The sequence below is a fragment of the Anolis sagrei genome, chromosome 5 (genome assembly GCF_037176765.1).
Source record: "Anolis sagrei isolate rAnoSag1 chromosome 5, rAnoSag1.mat, whole genome shotgun sequence".
Classification (NCBI taxonomy): domain Eukaryota; kingdom Metazoa; phylum Chordata; class Lepidosauria; order Squamata; family Dactyloidae; genus Anolis; species Anolis sagrei.
In genome coordinates, this window is record NC_090025.1 from 198,154,729 (window position 1) to 198,178,905 (window position 24,177).

Below are 24,177 nucleotides of genomic sequence, written 5' to 3' on the forward strand. Positions count from 1 at the left end.
ATCCACCTTGCCCTTGGTCGGCCCCTCTTCCTTTTGCCTTCCACTTTCCCCAGCATAATTGTCTTCTCTAGGCTTGGCTGTCTCCTCATGATGTGGCCAAAGGACTTCAACTTTGTCTCTAGTATCCTTCCCTCCAGTGAGCAGCCGGGCTTTCTTTCCTGGAGGATGGACTGGTTGGATCTTCTCGCAGCCCAAGGCACTCTCAGGACTTTCCTCCAACACCACAGCTCAAAAGCATCTCTCTTCCTTGGCTCAGCCTTCCCTAAGAAGGTCCAGCTCTCACATCCGTAGGTGACTCCAGGGAAGACCATGGCTTGGACTAGGCAATGGATCTTGGTTGCCAGTCTGATGTCTCTACTCTTTACTCTTTTATCAAAACTAGACATTGCTCTCCTCCCAAGGAGGAAGCGTCTTCTGATTTCCTGGCCACAGTCTGCATCTGCACTCATCTTTGCGCCTAGAAATACAAACCCTGTCACGCCCTCCACGTTTTCTCCCTCTATTTTCCAGTTGTCAATCATTCTTGTTGCCATAATCTTGGTTTTTTTGATGTTTAGCTGCAACCCAGCTTTTGCGCTTTCTTCTTTCACCTTGATTAGAAGGCTCCTCAGCTCCTCCTCGCTTTCGGCCATCAGAGTGGTGTCATCTGCATATCTGAGGTTGTTCATGTTTCTTCCAGCCATTTCCACCCCAGCTTTGCATTCCTCAAGCCCCGCACATCCTCGCATGATGTGTTCTGCATACAAGTTAAAAAGGTTGGGTGAGAGTCTGCAGCCTTGCCGGACGCCTTTCCCAATCTTGAACCCGTCTCCTGTTCCGTGGTCAGTTCTGACTGTTGCGACTTGGTCCTTGTACAGATTCCTCAGGAGAGAGGGAAGGGGGCTTGGGATGCCCATCCCACCAAGAACTTGCCACAGTTTATTATGATCCACACAGTCAAAGGCTTTAGAATAGTCAATGAAGCAGAAATAGATGTTTTTCTGAAACTCCCTGCCTTTCTCCATTATCCAGTGGATATTGAAATGGATTACCTAGATACATTTCAATCTGGTTTCAGGCCTGGCCATGGAACAGAGGCAGCTTTGGTCGCCTTGGTGGATGACCTGCAAAGAGAGCTAGAGAGGGGGAGGGTGTCTTGATGGTAAGACTGAATTAATGACTAGACAAGATCATTTACAATTAAGAGTTCGTAGAAGTTCACGTCTGGCCAGCAAGTGTGGAACCAAAGGTCAACGCAATGCTTTTATGTTTGGGAAAACTATTTAATGATGCAGCCGACAGGCAATCCCTGTCAGTCCAATGTTACTCTTCCCATGTTAACTTCTGTGGATTTACCTTGGCTTTTGGCAGCATGCCTCTGGCTTCTTGAGACTTGGATCTTGTTCCTGTTTGTACCTGTTTACCATGGACTCCTGTCTGACCGTTGCTAAGGGATTATGCTTCATGGTTTTGCTTTTGAATCTTGGGAACTTTGCCTTTACTTTTAAGACTCTGTTTTGCCTATGGAACTTTTGCATTTCTATTTCTCTGGTTTGATTTTGCTTTTTTGCAATAAACTACAAAACCTACAGCCTTGGTGTGAGTTGGTGTCTTGAGCAAGGTGAAAAGTACCCTGAGTTGCAACAAGTAGTAGAGTTGGGTGTCACCTGCATATATGTGTCGCTGCATTCCAAAACTCCGGATGATCTCACCCAGAAGTTTCATGTATATGTTGAACATCATGGGAGACAAAATGGAACCTTGAGGAATTTGACAGGACAATGGCCAGGGGTTCAAACAGGAGTCCCCCATCACCACCTTCTGGGTCCGGTCTGTGTTATATTGTGACATGCACGGTGGTTCCTTTGATGGCCGGTTAGCATCTCCGTTCTCTTGGCAGCTCAGAACTTTGGAAGAGGAAGTCCAGCGGAAGGACTTGCTCCTTGAGGATCAGGCCCATCGGCACCAAGCTGAATTGCAGCGCCTTGCCGCCCAGTCAGCCCTGGAGGCGGAAATGCAGCAGGTGAGATCCAATTGGGTGAGGGCCCCCCAAGCAGAGCTCCTGGGTGAGGACACCAGGTGGATTTTTCTTCTCAAGAGGGCAGGACAGGTGCAGAGATCTTGGGCTTTCCTGAGCCAGAGAGCACCACAAACTAATAGTCTGCTCTGTGATCCTGGAAATTCCTCACCGGTAACCGAGCTGTTTCTTTGTCTCAGAATCTCAGGCTCTTGCAACGGAAGTTGGAGGAGCAAGAGGCTGCTTTGATGGGGCGAACCCAAGTGGTGGAGCTGCTGCAACAGGAGCTGGATGCGGCCGAGGAGCAGAAGCAGGTACCTTATGCCTAGAGAATCGTTGGTTGCCCTTTCTCCCCCTCTTTGGAAGTCGCGCAACCTTAAGAAAGCTCAGAGCATTCTTAAGGGCCCATCTCACACAGGATATTCTTTTTATCAAATGGCAGATGCTACATGGTGACAAAGACAAGGACAAACAGACTGAGAGAGAGCTTTTATCCTAGTGCCTGCTCTCTCTTCCACATGACAGCCTCTCACATATTTATTAGGCATTCGCTGTATCCGCCATGCGTTTCTGTGGCCAACCTTCCCTCCCTCTTTCTTTCACTTTCTTTCTCTCCTTCCTTCCTTCCTTCCCTCCCTCCCTCTTTCCTTCCTTCCCTCTTTTTCTTTCCCTTATCCTTTTCCTTCTTCCTTCTCTGTTTCATTTCTCGCTTCCTTTGCTCTTTGGTTTCATCCTTCTCTCTTTCCTTCTTTCCTTCCCTCCTTCTCTCTTTCGTTCCTTCTCTCCTTCCTTCCCCCTTTCCCTTTTGTATTTCCTTCTCTCCTTCCTTCCTTCTCTGTTCCTTTTCTCACTTCCTTTGTTCTTTGGTTGCATCCTTCCTTCTCTCTTTCCTTCCCTTCCTCTCTCTTTCGTTCCTTCTCTCCTTCCTTCCCCCTTTCCCTTTTGTATTTCCTTCTTTCCTTCCTTCTCTGTTCCTTTTCTCACTTCCTTTGCTCTTTGGTTGCATCCTTCTCTCTTTCCTTCCTTCCCTCACTCTCTCTTTTGCTCCTTCTCTCCTTTCTTCCCCCTTTCACTTTTGTATTTCCTTCTCTCCTTCCTTCCTTCTCTACCTTTCTTTCTTCCCTTCTCTCCTTCCCTCCTTCTTTCCTTCCTTCCCCCTTTCTGTGTATGTGTTTTGTGTGTGCATATATGTGTGTATTTATTTCTGTATATATTTGTGTATGTGTGTGTTTGTGTACATACGTGGTTTTCCGCATGCGTTGTAATGTTGTTGTTTTTTTGCTTTTTAAGTCTCTTCTGCTGTATTTTTCAGTGTTTTTATGAGTGATGGTCACTCGTTGGCCTGAGAGGTGTCTTGTGTCCAAATTTGGTGTCAATTCCTCCAGTGGTTTTTGAGTTATATTCATCCCACAAACAAACATGACATTTTTGTTTATATAGATAGGCAATCCATGGCTCTAAATGATTCTAAAGTATTTACAAAACCAAAGTTCTGGTGGTGAAAACTAGGGGGCACTGGTGCTTTGCTTCTACAGTGTTGCTAAAGTTCTGGTGGTGAAAATTTCAGAACTCTAACAAAGCTTTCAAAATTTCATTATAAATGGCAGTTCCTAATTGATTCTGTCATAAAAAAATCACCAAAAATGATATAATAATGAAATTTAGAAAATTTTGTTAGAGTTCTGAAATTTTAACCATACCTGTGGAATGTCCTGTGGAATGTCCAGGGTGGGAGAAAGAACTCTTGTCTGTTGGAGGGAGGTGTGAATGTTTTAACTGACCACCTTGATTAGCGTTTGATGGCCTGGTAGTTGTTTGCTGTGGCTTGTTAGTGCCTGGGGCAATCTTTTGTTGAGAGGTGATTAGTTATCCCTGATTGTTTCCTCTCTGTTGTTTTGCTGTTGTAATTTTATTTTTAATACTGAAGCCACTGAAATCCACAAGCATGTAGACAATTTCAACAGAAAGCAATAAACCATGAAAATTAACAAAATCTGGCTACCAGTATTAAAAAACTCCAGAATTACAACAGCAAAACAACAGAGAGGAAACAATCAGGGACATCTAATCATCTCTCAACAAAAGATTGCCCCAGGCACCAACAAGCCACACCAAACAACTGCCAGGCCATCAAATGCTAATCAAGGTGGTCAGTTGAAACATTCACACCTAGCTCCAACAGACAAGAGTCTTTTGTCCCACCCTGCACATTCCACAGATATATAAACCCATTTTCCTATTTCCAGCAGACTTCACTACCTCTGAGGATGCTTGCCATAGATGCAGGTGAAATGTCAGGAGAGAATGTCTCTAGAACATGGCCATATAGCCCGAAAAACCTACAACAACCCAGTAATTACAGATCCTCCCAATAGGAGCATTGCCTAGCATACATTGGACTACTTTGCTTGCGAGTAGGTCATGGGGGACTTTGTCAAGTTCAAAAGCTCTGTGTTTCCCTCCTTTTCCCCCAGGTTCTTTTGGGGAAATTCCAGGAGGCTGACACCGAGCGGGAGTCCCTGAGGGACGCCTTGGCTGTCCAGCGGCAGGAGTCCCAAGTCCTGGTGGAGCGGCTGGAGCTGGAGCTGGCCGAGAAGAAGATGGACTCCCACCGGCTGCAGGAGGAGGCCCACCGGCTCTCCCAGGAAGTGGCCCTTGCCGGAGCCGCCCAGCAACGCCAAGAGCAGAGGCACGCGGAGGAGTTGGCAGAGAAGGCCCAGGAAGTGGCCCGACTCCAGAGCACGGAGCAGCATTGGCGCTCCAGCTACGAGGCCCTCCGAGCCGAAAACGCCCGGCTGCAGCAGGAGGGAGAGCAGCCGCAGGAGGGATCCGCTGAGGAGTCTTCCGTCCTGCAAGGTCAGAAGCCAGATTTCTTAATTGTGTGGGGATTGTCTTGGGTTGAATTAATGAAATTTGGCACTGCTTTTAGCCGGATCCTGAGAATGGTCGCTTGGTGAGATGTTGTCTGGGGTACCTTTTGTCATCTGCTGGGCTCCAACTTGTGATCCAGCCAGTTTTAAACTTGTGTCTTGTGTTGAATTTCTGTTCTGTGTATTTTAATATGTGTTTTATAGAAATACATTTCAGTATGTGTATTTATAGAATGTTTATTTATTTTGTATTGTCGAAGGCTTTCATGGCTGGAATCACTAGGTTCTTGTGGGTTTTTTCAGGCTATAGGGCCATGTTCTAGAGCAGGGGTCAGGAACCTTCGGCCCTCCAGGTGTGGTGGACTTCAACTCCCACAATTCCTTGAGGCTCGGCATTCGCCCCAAAGGCTTACCTTGGCCTCAAGGAATTGTGGGAGTTGAAGTCCACCACACCTGGAGGGCCGAAGGTTCCCCATGCCTGTTCTAGAGGCATTTTCTCCTGACGTTTCGCCTGCATCTATGGCAAGCATCCTCAGAGGTAGTGAGGTCTGTTGGAAGTAGGAAAAATGGGTTTATATATCTGTGGAATGACCAGGATGGGACATTCACACCTAACTCCAACAGACAAGAGTCCTTTGTCCCACCCTGGTGATTCCACAGATATATAAACCCATTTTCCTAGTCCCAACACACCTCACTACCTCTGAGGATGCTTGCCATAGATGCAGGCGAAACGTCAGGAGAAAATGCCTTTAGAACATGGCCCTATAGCCCGAAAAAACCCAAAAGAACCTAGTTTATTTATTTATTTACTTGTTTATTTACTTTATTTATATACCGCTTTTCTCAGCCCTCAGGTGACTCAAAGCGGTGAACACATCAATACAAAACATCACGAGACAAGTATAGGGCAATTAAAAACAATTGTAACATAAATCATTAAACATCCGTATAACAATCATTAGCACCTCAACAGTAAAATCAGAATCCGGTCTCATCATCCATTATAGTGTTATAGTGTTATAGTTTATATTGTTTATGTCTTTTAATTATACTGTAACCCACCTTGAGCCACAAGGTGGGTAAGAAATAATAATAATAATAATAATAATAATAATAATAATAATAATAACAACAACAACAATTATTTATTTATTTATCGTGTCATCAGCAACCATACCATTGTATTACATTTCTAATACAGCAAAACAAACACACAGATTAAAAAAAAACACACACAGATTTTGCAAACTTGTTGGTTGGTTAAATGTCCTTTGACCAATATCTGGCCACTTGGAGTGCCCCTGGTGTTGCCGCAAGACGGTCCTCCCTGGTGCATCATGTGGCAGGGCTCAGGGTGCATTGCAGCAGGTGGTCAGTGGTTTGCTCCTCTCTTCACTCACATGTCGTGGATTCCACTTTGTGGCCCCATTTCTGAAGGTTGGCTCGGCATCTCGTGGTGCCAGAGCGCAGTCTGTTCAGCGCCTTCCAAGTCGCCCAGTCTTCTGTGTGCCCAAGGGGGAGTCTCTCATCTGGTATCAGCCATGGATTGAGGTGCTGGGTTTGAGCCTGCCACTTTTGGACTCTCGCTTGCTGAGGTGTTCCAGCGAGTGTCTCTGTAGATCTAAGAAAACTATTTCGTGATTTAAGTCGTTGACATGCTGGCTGATACCCAAACAAGGGATGAGCTGGACATGTCGCTGCCTTTGTCCTTTCACTAATAATAATAATAATGTTTACATCAACACTCAAACATTCTTAAGTATCGGAATCTCAGGATATTTATATGGGATAGTAAGCAGGCTCTGAACATCAGGAAGAACTTCCTAACAGTGTGAGAGAGCAGTTCTGCAGTGGAACTCTCTGTCCCTTTTTCTGCCCCAGAGTGTGGTGGAGGCTCCTCCTTTGGAGTCTTTGAAACAGAGGAGGGATGGCCATATGTCGGGTTGGGGGGGGGGGGGGGGGCTTTGAAGGCAATTTTCCTGCTTCTTGACAGAATGAGGTTGGACTGGATGGCCCACCAGGTCTCTTCCAACTCTATGATTCTATAAGATGTTATACCTTTACATCATTTGCAGCTTTTCAGCAGTTAAATGTCACAGGTATGTATGGCATGCTGGATGGTATTATAGCCCAAGTTTATCTTTTTTTTCTTGGCACCAGGCAGTAGATACAACTTTGAGTGGATCTACACTGTAGAATGAATGCAGCTTGAAACCACTTTGGATGCCAACATTATTGTGCAAAGCCTCTAACACAAACTGCATTAATTCGACAGTGCAGATGCACTCTTAAATGCGCTAGATAGGGCTGGGGAAATAACTGTAGTGTTTTATGCCCTAGGGGAAGCTCCTGAGAAGCCCAAGGAATCTGACCATTCACCGGCTGAATCGGAAGCACTTCCATCCCAAGATACAGGGCAGGATGCTGCAGTGAGTGAGGTATTATTATTTCATTTATTTATACCCCGCTTTTCTCTCCATAAGGAGACTCAAAGGTAACAGCTTTCCCCAAAAGCCCAAGGCTCAGGTACCTGCTCTTATCTCTGCAGTCAGTTGCTGAACAGGAGGCAGCCATCTTGCTAGCCGTGAATGCCGGGCAGCCGGAAGAACAAGAGTACAAAACCACCGCAGAGGCCACAACAGGTACCTTGCTCCTTCTTGCCTGCCTCTTTCCATTCCCTAAATTTCCTTTCTAAGCTTATTTCTCCCTTAAGCGTTGTGTCTACACTACAGAATTTGGTCAGATTTGGGGCACTTCAAAACAGTGGTTTTTGTTCTGTGGAGTCCAGGGATTTGTAGTTTAGTGAGGCACTTTAGAACTCCTTATTGAAGAGCAACCTGTACCTGCAGCATTAAGAGTCCAAAAATTGTGGCAGTCCAAGCACTTCCCGGACTGCAAAAGCCAAAATCGTGATCTTGTTTGCTGTGTACTAATCTTGTTGTGTATCTTCTCCTCCTCCTCCTCCTCCTAATAATAATAATAATAAAACTGTATATAGCTTGGATTGATTACATTGCCACATTGTTGGATTATCAAATGTCTAGATGTCATCGGGGTTTGGGAAAATATTAGAAAGTTCACCAAACATGCAATGAAACAATGGAAAACTGAGTGGTTTGTGGGCAACGAAAGCTATGGAACTGATAACATCAAGAGCAGAATTTTCCAGAGTGACTCACTGTCACCACTGCTGTTCAACATTGCAATGGTCCCTCTGTCAGTAATTCTACGGAAAACAAACCTAGGCTACCAAACAGCAAGAAATTCACCCAAAATTTCCCACTTACTGTACATGGTTGATTTAAAGCTTTATGGAAAATCAGAAACAGAAATCCAGTCACTGACCAACACAGTCAGAATCTTCAGGACTGACATCAGTATGGAGTTTAGCCTAGACAAATATGCCACGGTGGCATTAAAGAAAGGGAAAATTACACACAGCGCGGGCATAGAGATGCCAAACGGACAAACCATAAAGTGCAATCAGTTTGAAGCCTATAAATATCTGGGCACACTACAGTTGGACAATATCAAGCATGGATATGTGAAAAATGGAGTCCTCATGGACAACAAGTTAAACATGAGCCAACAATGTGATGTGGCGGCAAAAAAAGCCAATGGGATTTTGGCCTGCATCAAGAGGAGCATAGTGTCTAGATCTAGGGAAGTCATGCTCCCCATGCTCTATTCTGCCTTGGTCAGACTACACCTGGAATCACACCGTGTCTCCATCTGGGCCCCACAATTGAAGGGAGATGTTGGCAAGCTGGAATGTGTCCAGAGGAGGGCAACTAAAATGATCAAGGGTCTGGAGAACAAGCCCTATGAGGAGCGGCTTAAGGAGATGGGCATGTTTAGCCTGAAGAAGAGAAGGCTGGGAGGAGATATGATAGCCATGTATAAATATGTGAGAGGAAGCCACAGGGAGGAGGGAGCAAGCTTGTTTTCTGCTTCCTTGGAGACTAGGACGCAAGGGAACGGTGGCATCAAACTACAAGAGAGGAGATTCCATGAGGAAGAACTTCCTGACTGTGAGAGCCGTTCAGCAGTGGAACTCTCTGCCCCGGAGTGTGGTGGAGGCTCCTTCTTTGGAAGCTTTTAAGCAGAGGCTGGATGGCCATTTGTCAGGGGTGATTTGAATGCAATATTCCTGCTTCTTGGCAGAATGGGGTTGGACTGGATGGCCCATGAGGTCTCTTCCAACTCTTTGATTCTAGGATTCTATGATTCTGTGGACTCATCTTGTGTTTCAAATAATAATAATAATAATAATAATAATAATAATAATAATTGCATGTCTTCGAGTCCAGTATTTCTGGCCCTTTTTGCAAGGCAACCACATACAGCAAAATGTTCCAACATCATCCTCTTTTCCAACGTTTACTCGAACTGCTGCCCTTTTACATCTTAGAAAGCCTTTCTGGCATCAGATACAATCTGTAGAAATGTATTGTCGAAGGCTTTCATGGCTGGAATCACTAGGTTCCTGTGGGTTTTTTCGGGCTATAGAGCCATGTTCTAGAGGCATTTCTCCTGACATTTCGCCTGCATCTATGGCAAGCATCCTCAGAGGTTGTGAGGTCTGTTGGAAGTAGGAAAAATGGGTTTATATATCTGTGGAATGGCTGGGGTGGGGCAAGGAGCTCTTCCCTGCTGCAGTTAGGTGTGAATGTTTAGCTGATCACCTTCATTAGCATTTGAAGGCCTGCCTGAGCCTGGGGAAATCTCTTGCTGGGAGGTGTTAATCTGTGCCTGGTTTTTTCCTCTCTGTTGTTTAGCTGTTATAATTTTTGAGTTTTTTAATACTGGTAGCCAGATTTTGTTCATTTTCAAGGTCTCTTCCTTTCTGTTGAAATTGTCCACCTGCTTCTTGTGGATTTCAATGGCTTCTCTGTGTAGCCTGACATGGTGGTTGTTGGAGTGGTCCAGCATTTCTGTGTTCTCAAATAATCTGCTGTGTCCAGGCTGGTTCATCAGGTGCTCTGCTATGGCTGACTTCTCTGGTTGAAGTAGTCTGCAGTGCCTTTCATGTTCCTTGATGCGTGTCTGGGCAATGCTGCTGTGTTTGGTGGTCCCTCCGTAGACTTGTCCACAGCTGCATGGTACACGGTAGACTCCTGCAGAGGTGAGAGGATCCCTCTTGTCCTTTGCTGAACGGAGCATTTGTTGGATTTTCTTGGTGGGTTTGTAGATTGTTTGTATGTTGTGTTTCCTCATCAGCTTCCCTATGTGATCAGTGGTTCCCTTGATGTCTGGCAGGAACACTTTTCTAAAATTAAAATTATAACACTCTAAAATTATAACAGCTAAACAACAGAGAGGAAAAAACCAGGCACAGATTAACACCTCCCAGCAAGAGATTTCCCCAGGCTCAGGCAGGCCTTCAAATGCTAATGAAGGTGATCAGCTAAACATTCACACCTAACTGCAGCAGGGAAGAGCTCCTTGCCCCACCCCAGCCATTCCACAGATATATAAACCCATTTTTCCTACTTCCAACAGACCTCACAACCTCTGAGGATGCTTGCCATAGATGCAGGCGAAACGTCAGGAGAAATGCCTCTAGAACATGGCTCTATAGCCCGAAAAAACCCACAAGAACCTAATCTGTAGAAAATTTATTTCCAGCCCTTACTCAAAGGAAACCCGCTGTCCTTGCGTCTCACTGCCTTTTATTTCTGCTTTTCCCAGAGACAGACACTTCCAAGCGCGATGTTTCGGAAACGAGGCCCGACTCCATGGGAAGCCCAGCAGAGTCAAGCCAGGTAACCTCTGAGCATCAAAGAAAGTGGAGGCAAAGCGTTTGTCTTGAGAGCGGCTTCTCTGTCTCGGGTCCTTTGCAGCCAATCCTCTTTACTCCGCTATTATTAGGCAGCTTAAAGGCAAGAGAGATTCTCAAATTAACTCAGAGCTTTTGCTGCTCGGCCAGGTTTTCACTATTGTGCTCTGCACGAACCTCTTAAGAGGAAAAGCAAGGATTTCCATCTCCATAAATATTGTTTACATGTTTTTTCCATTTTTGCCAACTGCAAGATAGTTTCAAAGCCATAGTTTTCAGTATCTTAACTTTGGAAGGATGTTTTATGTGTATTGTTTTTATGCTTTGATTTTTCCCTTTATTATTATGTTGTTTATTTCATTTTCTTGTAATTTTGTATTGTTATATTGTAATTCTTGTTCGGGCTTGGCCCCATGTAAGCCGCTCCGAGTCCCCATTGGGGGAGATGGTGGCAGGGTGTAAATAAAGATTATTATTATTGGGTTGTTGTAGGTTTTTTCGGGCTATATGGCCATGGTCTAGAAGCATTCTCTCCTGATGTTTCGCCTGCATCTATGGCAAGCATCCTCAGAGGTAGTGAGGTCTGTTGGAACTAGGAAAAAGGGTTTATATATCCGTGGAATAATGACCAGGGTGGGACAAAGGACTCTTGTCTGTTGGAGGGAGGTGTGAATGTTTCAACTGACCACCTTGATTAGCATATAATGGCCTGGCAGTGCCTACAGCAAACTTTTGTTGAGAGGTGATTAGATGTCCTTGCTTGTTTCCTCTCTGCTGTTGTGTTGTTGAAATTTTAGAGTTTTTTAATAGTGGTAGCCAGATTTTGTTCATTTTCATGGTTTCCCCCTTTCTGTTGAAATTGTCCACACGCTGAAATTTGAAACATTCACACCTACCTCCAGCAGACAAGAGTCCTTTGTCCCACCCTGGTCATTCCACAATTATATAAACCCTTTTTCCTAGTTGCCACTTTTGGACTCTCGCTTGCTGGGGTGTTCCAGCGAGTGTCTCTGTATTATTATTATCATTATCATTATTATTATTATTATTATTATTATTATTATTAAACTTTATTTTTACCCCGCTAGCATCTCCCGAAGGACTCAATGCGGCTTACAAAGGCCAAGGCCTCAACACAACAACAGCAAAACAATAACAATACAATTCAAAGCAAATTAAAAACATAAGCAATAGCAAAACATTACATCATTACGCAATAAAACCAGGGCCTGTAGATCTTTTGGACTCTCGCTTGCTGAGGTGTTCCAGCGAGTGTCTCTGTAGATCTAAGAAAACTATTTCTTGATTTAAGTTGTTGACGTGCTGGCTGATACGCAAACAGGGGAAGAGCTGGAGATGTCTCTGCCTTGGTCCTTTCACTATTGGCTGCTTCTTCCCGGCGGATGTCAGGTGGTGCAATACCGGCTAAGCAGTGTCATTTCTCCAGTGGTGTAGGGCGCAGACACCCCGTGATAATGTGGCATGTCTCATTAAGAGCCACATCCACTGTTTTAGTGTGGTGAGATGTGTTCCACACTGGGCATGCATACTCAGCAGCAGAGTAGCACAGCGCAAGGGCAGATGTCTTCACTGTGTCTGGTTGTGATCCCCAGGTTGTGCCAGTCAGCTTTCATATGATATTATTTCTAGCGCCCACTTTTTGCTTGATGTTCAGGCAGTGCTTCTTCTAGGTCAGAGCACGGTCCAGAGTGACTCCCAGGGATTTGTTTGCGCTGCAATGTTCCAGTGGGATTCCTTCCCAGGTGATTCTCAGAGCTTGGGATGCTTGTCTGTTCTTGAGATGAAAACCACATGTCTGTGTTTTAGATGGGTTAGGGATCAGCTGGTTTTCCCTGTAATAGGCAGTAAGGGATAGAATCATAGAATCATAGAATCATAGAGTTGGAAGAGACCTCATGGGCCATCCAGTCCAACCCCCTGCCAAGAAGCAGGAATATTGCATTCAAAGCACCCCTGACAGATGGCCATCCAGCCTCCGTTTAAAAGCTTCCAAAGAAGGAGAGCTTCGGAGAGCTTCTGTTCCACCATCTCAAAGCTCCCTGCTTGAGCGGTGATGGCACAATCATCAGCATAGATGAAACTCTCTGTCCCTTCTGGCAGTGGCTGGTCATTTGTGTAGATGTTGAACATGGAAGGAGCAAGCACGCTCCCCTGAGCCAGGCCGTTCTTCTGTTTCCGCCATCTGCTTCTCTGGCCCTGGAACTCAACAAAAAAGCTCCTATTTGGTAGCAGGTTTCCTCTGAGGCGGGTGAGGTGGTCGTCCTTTGTGATATTATACATTTTTCTCAGGAGGAGGCAATGGTGGTTCACAGTCTCATAGGCTGCTGACAGGTCTATGAAGACAGCTCCTGTGATCTGCTGCCTTTCAAAGCCATCTTCTATGTGCTGAGTCAGGTTCAGCACTTGCGATGTGCAGCTTTTGCCTTTTCTGAAGCCAGCTTGCTGTGGGATCAGGCAGGGGTCTATTTTTTCCATAATTCTATGCAAATTAAGTCTCTCCAGAACTTTGTATTTACACTGAGATGCAGATATTCATAAACCTTTCGTACAGACAATACTAACAATAGGATTTGCAAATGTCTGTACAATAATTTTATTAACATCTGCATCTAAGTGTAAATAATATGTTGAAAATGTTTTTAAAAGCAGCCATTTGAAAACAAAAACACAAACATTTTGTCCACAACATTTTCCAAATTTCATGAGAGAGCAAGGACATTCTCTTTGGGTTGTTGTAGGTTTTTTCGGGTTGTATGGCCATGGTCTAGAGGCATTCTCTCCTGACGTTTCGCCTTCATCTATGGCAAGCATCCTCTGAAGATGCTTGCCATAGATGCAGGCAAAAGGTCAGGAGAGAATGCCTCTAGACCATGGCCATACAGCCCGAAAAAACCTACAACAACCCAGTGATTCCGGCCATGAAAGCCTTCGAGAAGACATTCTCTTTTCCTTTAGCTACCTTGCAAAAGAGACATGGTTTCCTGTAGTAACTTCCTTCTTCTCCATCTGCTGGATTTGCCTCCTTGCTCATCCATCTGAAGGTTGTAACCTTGCCAGGCCGCTTCTCATGCCATTGACAGGACCGCTTAGCAGAAGGCTAGTTTAGCCTTTAAGACCCAAGCCTCAGACAAGGAGATTTGAAATCGGAATGACAACAGATCCGTGGGCAGAGTTGATTGTGTCGACTCAGAAACACTAATCCTGGGGATTATGTCCTTTGCTTGGGCAGTCGCTTTCAGGGGGGGGGAAATGTAGCTACTGTATTGTCAAAGGCTTTGATGGCCAGAATCACTGGGTTGTTGTAGGTTTTTTCGGGCTATATGGCCATGTTCTAGAGGCATTCTCTCCTGACGTTTCGCCTACATCTATAGCAAGCATCCTCAGAGGTTGTGAGGTTTGTTGGAAAGGATTTTCACTTTTCGCTGGTGGTCCTGGAACGTAACACCCTCGATAAGTGAAGGAACACTGTATATGGTTCTGAACAACTGGGAAGTTTTCACACATTTGTGGTTTGGGAGTAAATGGGGGCGGGGTCAGGACCCCTGAAAGTGATGCCCAGTGGCCCCATGCAAAGATACAGAATGGGGGATGCCTGGCTCGAGAGCAGTACGTGTGAAAAAGATCTTGGAGTCCTCGTGGACAACAAGTTAAACATGAGCCAACAATGTGATGTGGCGGCAAAAAAAGCCAATGGGATTTTGGCCTGCATCAAGAGGAGCCTAGTGTCTAGATCTAGGGAAGTAATGCTACCCCTCTATTCTGTTTTGGTCAGACCACATCTGGAATATTGTGTCCAGTTCTGGGCACCACAATTCAAGAGAGATATTGACAAGCTGGAATGTGTCCAGAGGAGGGCGACTAAAATGATAAAAGGTCTGGAGAACAAGCCCTATGAGGAGCGGCTTAGGGAACTGGGCATGTTTAGCCTGAAGAAGAGAAGGCTGAGAGGGGATATGATAGCCATGTATAAATATGTGAGAGGAAGCCACAGGGAGGAGGAGGGAGCAAGCTTCCTTTCTGCTTCCATGGAGACTAGGACGTGGAACAATGGCTTCAAACTACAAGAGAGGAGATTCCATCTGAACATGAGGAAGAACTTCCTGACTGTGAGAGCCGTTCAGCAGTGGAACTCTTTGCCCCGGAGTGTGGTGGAGGCTCCTTCTTTGGAAGCTTTTAAACAAAGGCGGGATGGCCATCTGTCAGGGGTGATTTGAATGCAGTATTCCTTCTTCTTGGCAGGGGGTTGGACTGGATGGCCCATGACGTCTCTTCCAACTCTTTGATTCTATGATTCTATGATTCATGCAGGCTTTGCTTTGCCCCCTGTTCCTCTACAGCAGGCATGGGCAAACTTTGGCCCTCCAGATGTTTTGAACCTCACAATAAGTTAAACGTGACCCTTTCCCTGAGAAGTACAGAAATAGGTTTGCTGTAGAAAAGAAAGTCACACCAAATAATCCCAACTATTCTTAATGATGTGCTTGTTGTGTATTGAGAGATGTTTGTCTGCAGGGACTGATGCTTTTCTTGCCTCCTTTCAGGCCCATCTGCTCAGCAGCCCTGAGGATCCACCGCTTGCCACCGAGAATGGGCAGCCTGACGTCTTGGAATACCTCACTGCAAAGAAGCAGAGGGACCTCTCGGTGCTGCTGGTGGAGCTCCAAGAGGCCCAAGAGGAAATAGCCTTTCTGAAGGGGCAGCTCCAGGACCCTCAACATCTGGACCCAGATGGGGCTGAGGAGGCAATGGGACGGTCTCAGGCTGAGGAAGAGGAGGACAGAGGGGTTGAAGGGGCTGTGGGGCCCACCCAGAGCGATTCCAGTAGTAGTTCGCTGGTTACGGTAGACATCCAGGAAGATGGCCTCTGCACGGAAGGGAGGGAAGCAGCCCAGGAACTTACATCTGCCTCAGCTTTGCACATTGAAATTGTTGAGCTGCAGAGAAGGCAGCAGGAGGTAGAAGAACAGCACAAGAGGTCATTGGAAGAGAAACTGGAGGAGATCCAGAGGTTGCAGCAGCAATTGGAAGCAGAAGAGCAGCACAAGATAGCCTTGGAAGAGAAAGAGGAGGAAATCCGGAGGCTGAAGCAGCAGATAGAGGACTCTGGCGGGGCTTTGCAAGATCTTCACGCAGAGAAAGGCAAAATGGAGGAGCAAATGAAGCAGCTGGAGGGTGACTTGGCCGATTCCGAGAAGCGGAGGTTCTCCGACTATGAGAGCGGGGTCTCCCGGCTGGGCATGCTGACGGAGGAAATCCAGAGCCTGCAAAACGAGGCCAGCTCCAAAGAGGTGAAAATCGCCGCTCTGCAGAAGGACCTGGACGAGGCCCAGCGCCTCCTCACAGAACAGGACCTGCTCACGAAAAGCTTGAAGGACCAACTCGAGAGGCAGGAGCAGGAAAGGCAGGCGTTGGCAGGGCAGCTGCAGGAGAGGGAAAGGAAGGCCGAGGAGCTCTCCGAAAGCCTCACCTCGAAGGGACAGGAGGTCTCCAGGTTGGAGGGGCTCCTCTCTGAAAACTCTGCAGAGGTTGAGCGTCTCCGGCAGGACGTGGTGAAGCGGGAGGAGCGCATGGAGGAAGTCAGCCGTGGCATGTCAGACCGGATGGTCCAGTTGAATGAGGAGAAGTTCATGTTGGGGAAAGAGTTGAAGAGCTTGACGGAGAGACTGAGCCTGTACATGCAAGAAAAGGTGACCAGAGACCAGGGCGTAGGGACGGAGGAAGAAGAGAAGGAAGAAGAAGAGGAACCTCTTGAGCAACATCCTGAGGAGCTCCCATCTGCCAGCCAGGAGGTAGCAAAACTGAGGAAGGAGAATAAGCTGGTGAAGAAGAAGCTCCAAGCTGCCCTCCTCAGCAGGAAGGAGCTACTTGGTAAAGTCCGTCTACTGGAGAAGGAGCTGGAAGTCAAGAGGGAAGCACAAGCAGAGCCTGGGACCAAATCCCCAGCAGTCCAGGAGAACAAAGAGCACAAGGATCCCAATGAGAGTAGTGGAAATGCAGAAGGAGATGCACATCCTTCAAGGCAAGTCAGGTCTGCCTCTGTCGGCCAGTTGACCCCCACAAAGGAGTCTGAGTTGCAAGACATCCTGAAGGAGAAAGAGTCCGAAGTGATGGGGCTGCAAGCGGTGGTTGCAGAGCTGCAGCTGAGTTTGCGGGAGAAGGACCTCCTTGTTGTCACTCTGCGGGATGAACTTGAGGGCCGCAGTTTGGCCTCCAAGGAGCAGACCGCTCTGGATCAAGAGCGAGATGGCACAGCTGACTTTCCGCTACCTGAGGTTGGTGGCGCTGCGGTCACTGCAGGACCACAGGAGGGTGAGCTGAGGGTCAGTCTAGAAGAGAAGATCTGTGCTCTGGAACAGGAGAGAGAACAGTTGCAGAAGAAGCTCCAGGAGGTCCTGGCCTCCCGCAAGGACACCCTCAAGAAGGCCCAGGAGAAGGACCGTCACCACCGGGAGCAGATAAAGCAGCACAAGGATGACTACAGTCTCCTCCGGGAACAGTTTGAGCTGCAAGAAAAGGAGAAGGAGAACCTTCAGGATCAGATCCAGGCCCTGCGCAAGGCTCTGGAGGACTCAATTCCTCCTCAAAGCGAACCAACATCTGACGCCATCCAAGAGTCTGGCTGGGAGGTTCCTGAAGTGCCTGAAAGGCACTGCTCAGCAGATGAAGATTCAGCCACAGAGCAGCTCAAGGCAGAGCTTGAGCAATTCAGGGCTGAGAAAGGAGAGCTGGAGGCCCATATTCACCTCCTAGAAGGAGAGCTGAAAAGCAAGTCGGAGGCAATTCTGCAGCTCCAGGAAGAGGCCAAGCAGTTGCTTGCTGAGGTGGAGGTAGCAAAGGCAGACTGCCGTCGAGCAGAAGACGCCATGGAGCATCTCCAACTGGAGCTGAAGGAGAGCCAGGCAGAGGCAGCCCAGCAGGAGAGGCTGAGGATGCAAGAGATTGATCTCAAGGAGCAAAAGGCCATTGCCAGCAAGGAAGAAATTACGGCACTGAACTCCCAGCTGGCAGAGAAAGAGGAATCTCTGTGTCAGCTCCAGTCAGAGCTGCAGGAAAAAGAGGGCACTATCCAAGTCCTGCAAGGGCAGCTGGAGAGGCAGAGGAAAGAACTAGCCCAACGACTAAAAGTCGAATCAGCCGAAGCGCAGCAAAAAGCGGCGGAAGAAGCTGCTGAGAGCCAGTCCATTGCTCAGCTGCAACGGAAGCTACAGGCGGCTCTCATTTCTAGAAAAGACATCTTGAAGGAGAGCAAGTTGCTAAAGGAGGAGCTGAGCAGCACCAAGGCTGCTCTGGAAAGTGCCTCTCTCCGCTTGTCAGGGGCAGAGGGCCAGGCTGCCGAGCTGGCAAAGGAGAAGAAGACACTTCTGGAGAAGCTGTCAGCCCTTGGAGAAGAGCGAGAGAAACTCATAGTGGAGGTGGACAAGGCCTTGGTAGAGAACCAGAACCTCTCTGGGTCTTGCGAGAGCCTGAAGCTGGCCCTGGAGGGGTTGACCCAGGAGAAGACACGGTTGGAGGAAACAGTGAACTCTCAACAGTGCTCCCTCAACAGTGAGCTGTCCGAATGGCAGGAGAAACACCGAGAGCTTCAGAAGGAGTACGAGACCCTACTGCAATCTTATGAAAACATCAGTGATGAGGCTGAGAGGATCCGGCGGGTGGTGGAGAGTGTCCGTCAGGAGAAGCAGGAGATATTCATCAAACTGAAGGCTGCAGAGGCAGAGAAGAAGGAGGTGGAAGAGCGCCTGCAGGGGACCGAGCAGGAAGTGGAAGGGATGAGGGAGAAGATGAGGAAGTTTGCAAAGTCTAAGCAGCAGAAGATCCTGGAGCTGGAAGAGGAGAACGAGCGCTTGAGGGCAGAGGTCCATCCCATGGAAGGTGACCAAGGAAAGGCAGAAGAAGCAAGTACTTTGATCAGGAAAGAGCTGGAGAACTCCAAGCAGACCTGCGAGTCCCTCTCTGTTCAGCTGAAAATGTTGACGGCTGAGAAAGATGCTCTGGAGCAGCAGGTCCAAGACTTGAAGTATTTGCAAAGTGAGGCGAAGGCAGTGAGAAAGTCCAGCAGAGAAGAGGAGCCATTGACAGCCAGTGAGGGAGTAAGTTCTACCATGATGATGGTAGCACCTTCAGAGGCAACTTTGGCACCTCCAGAGTCCAGCACTGTGAACCTTGAGACTAAGCAAGAAGCTAGTCCACCAAGCGATGAGATCAACAAGGCCATACAACGGATTGCACAGCTTGAGGAGCAGGTTGCAGAACTGGAGGAGAAGAGGAAGACAGGGGCTGAGGAGCTGAGCAGCGTCCTGTGTGATTTGGAGGCCTTAGGAGAAGAGAAAAAGAACCTGGAGGACTCTCTGGCCACAAAAAGCCAGGAGCTGGAAGCTCTGCAGGAGAAGGTGGGCCAGGTGGAACAAGCCAGCCAGGAAATGGAGGAGCGGCTTGATGCAGCTTTGAAGCTGAAAGAAGCTCTGGGAGCCGAGAAGGACGACCTAGAGGAGCGGCTGATGAACCAACTGGCAGAGCTGAATGGGAGCATCGGGAACTACCAGCAAGATGTGGTGGACTTGCAGAACAAGAACCAGCTGCTGGAGAGCGAAATGGAGGGCCTTCGAGGCGACCTGATCCGGTTGGAGGAGGAGAAGAGGCACCTGCTCAGGGAGAAAACCCAGGTGGAGTCAGACCGGAGGGAGAATGCAGAGAAGCTGAAGAGCGCCTGGAAGGGCAACAGCGGCCGGACTCAGGTGAAGGAGCTCCAGGAGCTGCTGAAGGAGAAGCAGGAGGAGGTGAGGAAACTCCAGAGGGACTGCATCAAGAGCCAGGAGAAAATCAGCAGCTTGGAGAGGACTGTCAAAGCTCTGGAGTTTGTACACAGCGAGTCCCGGAAGGAGCTGGAAGCCAGTGGGAAAAGCTTGGCCCAGGCGAGAGAGGAGACTCGTGCCGCTCAGGCTGAACTGGCCTCCTGTAGAGTCCTGTTGGATGACACCCAGAGTGAGACCGCCCGACTCCTGGCCGAAAGCCTCGGGGTGAAGGAGGAGCTGCGGACAAGCAAGGCAGAGGCCAAAGTGCAGTTGAAGCAGAAGGAGACAGAGCTGGAGAGGCAGCTGGAGCAGGAGAAGGGCAAGCATGCCAAGGAGATGAGCAACATGGAGGAGCGGCTGGAGGCCCTGAGAAGGGATCAGGAGCGTTCAGAAGGGGAGGCTCAGGCCTTCCGGGACACTCTGCGCCGGAAGGACCTGGACGCCCAACAACTCCAAGGCAGCCTGAACCACACGCTGGCCCAGCTGGCTGCCTTCACTCGCAGCATGTCCTCCCTACAGGACGATCGGGACCGGGTCATCGACGAGTCCCGGCAGTGGGAGAAGAAGTTCAGCGAGGCCATTGAGAAGAAGGAGCAAGAGCTGCGTGTCAAGGAGGAAGCTTGTGCGAACTTGGAGGAACAGATGAAGAGAGCGGGCGCCCAGGTGGAAGACCTACAGAGACGCCTGGCCAGGTGAGAGACAGGCCAGGGATAAGTAGAGAGGGGGGCAGTTTTCACATCCTAGGGTGAACTGCAAGACTATAGAGTTTGCTAAAGAAGTGTTCTCTCTAAGTACAACATCCAGCAGAAGTTGTCCATAGACTTGACCTAGAACTTCCTATAGAGACCTGCTTCTTAAACTATGGGCCCCAACTCAAATGGGGTCTTCTTAGTTCAGTGTTGTGGTCACAACAATGATTTCACATCGCCACCTAGTGGCTGTTGTAGAATTTACACAATTCTGTTAGCAATGTGCAGTTTACAGTGGACTCTGCAGGAAATGCTTCAGCTATACTCCACAAAAAGGAAAACCAGACTCTTTAGGAGGATTTGCTGATTTATTATCAGAAAATGCTTGATTTTTTATCCTGAGTTTATGCACATAACGGCATCGCATAAACATTTCTCAGGCAGACAGGGGCCTCAAGTGGAAGAAGTCCTATAATGGTGAACACATTACTCAAATCCGAATAACCAAATCCAGAAAAGTTAGCTCTATAGGTGCAGAGAGATGACTGTAGCCTTTGTTGCCCAATGAAGCTATGGTTAGATGCAGATATGTCCGAGTATTGACGTTTGCCAGCGGAAGGATTGCTAGATCAGCAGACACTGTTCAAAATGAGGACTCTGCAAGCTTTCAGTTACAACAGAAAACTAAGTTTTACTAAGTACGTCTACACACGTCTATTCACAGCAAGCAACAGACAGGAACTACTAGGCACAAAAAACAGTCTCTGAACATCTGCTTATCTGACTTCTGGCTGAGACCAGATCCTCCCTCTTCTTCCCAGCCAGAGAACACGTTATCTCATTTCTGTCAAATTACATCTTCACTGCCTCAGCATAATATTTTCTTATACACAATAGAGCAGAATAGAATCCATCTTGAATTACATAGAAGCACATTGAAAAACACACATACATAACTAAATAATTCTGACAAGATACGTGCAAATTGATAATCTGAAACCAGTAAATGTGGTTGTCAGTTTTCTAGCTATAGATGATAAACACTACTGTTGGAAAAAGGAGACATTTAAGGGAATTAGGTCTATGTGTGTTCAGCAGATGTTGTTACGACACCATTGCTGAAGATGTTGTTATGAATTCGATCAACAGTGTAGCTCATGAATGTTTACTATTTCAATGTCTAATTAAGTTATTAATACTTTGGAAGTGATGGGAAAGGGTTGGTAACCATCTGCATCCTTTAATACTGTGAAGAGGGAGTGGGGAGCCAGTTTGAGTTGGGCAGCCACTGGATTCCCAGCCCATTAGTGGAGCCTTGTGTGGCATTCACCAGGGTTTCCATGGAGGCCCTTACATTTTGGACATGTTCCTGTGAGAGGAGTCCATCTTTCAAGGTGGGTCAGGTTGGTTGGGAGTGAAAGGGAATGGAACTGGTCTTGGGGCTGATTCTCCTTCTTCTGCTTGCAGTTTGGAGGACAGCAAATTGGCCCAAGAGTCCAGTGCCCAGGAGGAGCGCCAGCGTCACCACAAAGAGGCCGAGTCACTCCTGGAGGAGAAAGGGCGGCTTGCGTCCCAGCTTGAGGAGTCTCAGAAACTGCTGAGCAGCTCCCAAAGCCAGGTCCAGAAGCAAGAGCAAGAGCTTCGGGGTCTGAATGAGCAGCTTTCCTGCCTGCAGGATTCTCTGGCAAAGTTGAAGGAAGACCAGGAAGAAATGGTGAGGACAATCAAAAGCCAGGAGGCCAGTCTCCAAGAGAGCCGGTTTAGACAGGAGCAACTGGAGGCAGACCTACAAGCTTCGAAAGAGCTGACAGAGAGGCTCCAGGAAGAAATGAGTGGCAAGGACCAGAAAATCGTCAGCCTCTTGTCCGCCAAAGACGAGGCAGTTTCTGCAGCTGTGTCAGAATGGCAGCAACGGCATGCAGAGGAGCTGAAGGAGTTGGAAGATCGCGTGGACAAAGCAGGAGAAGAGAAGGCGGCCCTAGAAATGGAGCAGAGGAAAGTTCTGGAGAAAGTGGATCTCCTCACTGGGAAGCTGAAGGACGCCCGGGAGGAGAGCCGGCAGCACAAGACCCAGCTGGACTCGTTCACCCGCTCCATGTCCTCTCTGCAGGACGACCGCGACCGCATCCTGGCAGACTACCGTCAGTTGGAGCAACGGCATCTGGCTGCCATCTTGGAGAAGGACCAATTGATCCAGGAAGCCGCCACCGAGAACAATACTTTGAAGGAGGAACTCCGGAGCCTCCACGGCCAGATGGACGACCTAAATGCGGAGAATGCCAAGCTTGGGGCCGAGCTGGTCCGCTACCGCCAGGACCTGAACCAGGTCATCTCCATCAAGGACTGCCAGCAGAAGCAGCTACTCAACACCCAGCTGGAGCGCATCCAGGCACTGGAGAAGGAGAAAGAGGGTTTGGAGGGGCAGTTGAGGGACTCCGAGCACGTTTCGTCTGAGCTTCGCTCATCCCTGGAGGCCCTGCGGCAGGAGAAGGAAGACCTGGCAGCCTCTCTGTCCCAGCTGCAAAGTGAGATGGCAGCTTTGCATGAAGGCGGACCCATGTTGGAGCTGCAGGTGCAGCTCCAGAGCAAAGAGGAGGAAGCACAGGAGCTGAGTGGGCAGCTCTCGATTGCACAGCAACAAGTGGCGGAGCTGAAGGAGGAGCTGCAAAAGGCAGAGGACAAGATGAAGAAGGAACTGAAGAGTCTCCACCATGATGCTGGACTCATGCGGAATGAGACTGAAACGGCTGAGGAGCGGGTGGCTGAGCTGGCCAAGGACCTCCTTGAAATGGAGCAGAGGTTGCTTGCTGTCACGGAGGAGAACCAGGACTTAAAGGCCCAATTGGAGTCCTTCAAGAAGGCCATGAGCTCCCTCCAGGACAGTTGGGACCAGGCAAATGAGGAGTTGCAGGCCATGGAGAAGAAGTATTCATTGGAACTGGAAGAGCAGCGGTTGCTGGTCCAGAGGCTCCAGGAGGAGAAGGCCCACTTTCAAGAGGAAGCGGAAAACCTGGCAAAGCACCGGGACCAGATGGCATCCAATCTGGAAGCGCTCCGGGAATCGGCTGAGAAAAAGGGCCTTCTAGCCCGGCTGGAGAAGCTCGACCAGCAGCTGCAGGCCAAAGACGGGGAGCTCCTCCGCCTGGCCTCGGAGTTGGAGGGGGCCTCTGCCCAAGTGAGCTCCTTCTCCAAGGCCATGGCCAGCCTTCAGGGGGAGAGGGACCGGCTGCTGAGTGAGCTGGACCGGGCCCGGAAAGCGGAGGAAGTCAAGCTGCAGTCGGACGCTGGAGTTTCCGCCAGTCTGGCCGAAGCATCCAGCCTCAAGAAGGCCTTGTCTTCCCTGCAAAATGACCGAGATCGGCTGGTGAGTCAGCCCTGGGCAGCGGTGGGTGGGACGGGGTGGAGCAGAGAGCAGCAGAGGCATACTGGACTGTAGCAATCTTGGTCTCTGTATCAACATGCAGCTTATCCAGTACTATATCTGATCTTATGGAAGGAAACAAAAGAGAAAGTGCATTGGTTGCTTTGGTGAGGTTGAAAAAAAGCAAAATCATTCCTTTTTTGGTATACATCTCATAAAGGGGAAGATAGAGAAGAATTCTATAATATATAGGGACTCTTAAGTATAAATCCCACCAAGCTGTACACCACTAATAAAGGAATGTAGCTTAAGTAATTAGAAATAAAAGCTGTAATAAGCTGGAACTATCTTCTGGCCGGAAAACCTTTTGAAAGAACACTGGCTACCACCACCCTTAAAAGAAATGCTTAGCCATTGGCTTACTTTTATCTTTAAGCTAGAATGTGCTGGATTTGCACTCAGGCTTTGTGCTCTGAGGTAACAATGAAGAGATTCCTTTCTCAATTATACGCTGCCACCATTAGACTTTTGATTTCTTCAGTAAATTGCTTTAAAAAACAGAGGTACACGTAAGGCAGATGTTGTGAACAAATAACAATGTTGTTTGTTTGAGAGTACTTGAACAAAACAGGCATTAAGCTTAGCTGTTTTGAACTATTGACATAA

The 24,177-nt window shown here is 48.1% G+C and overlaps 1 protein-coding gene across 1 annotated transcript in view; it reads left to right on the forward strand.

The window, feature by feature from the left end:
* The first annotated feature begins 1,813 nt into the window (after positions 1-1,813).
* The window catches only part of GOLGB1 (golgin B1), a 34,188-nt gene continuing 11,824 nt past the window's right edge, over positions 1,814-24,177 (forward strand). Inside the window, exons 1-8 of the mRNA XM_060776336.2 lie at positions 1,814-2,002; positions 2,197-2,310; positions 4,471-4,852; positions 7,210-7,307; positions 7,418-7,511; positions 10,561-10,634; positions 15,211-20,153; positions 21,618-23,514. Coding sequence (XP_060632319.2) covers positions 1,829-2,002; positions 2,197-2,310; positions 4,471-4,852; positions 7,210-7,307; positions 7,418-7,511; positions 10,561-10,634; positions 15,211-20,153; positions 21,618-23,514 — 7,776 coding nt within the window. The 5' untranslated portion in view covers positions 1,814-1,828. The remainder of the gene's footprint in view (positions 2,003-2,196; positions 2,311-4,470; positions 4,853-7,209; positions 7,308-7,417; positions 7,512-10,560; positions 10,635-15,210; positions 20,154-21,617; positions 23,515-24,177) is intronic.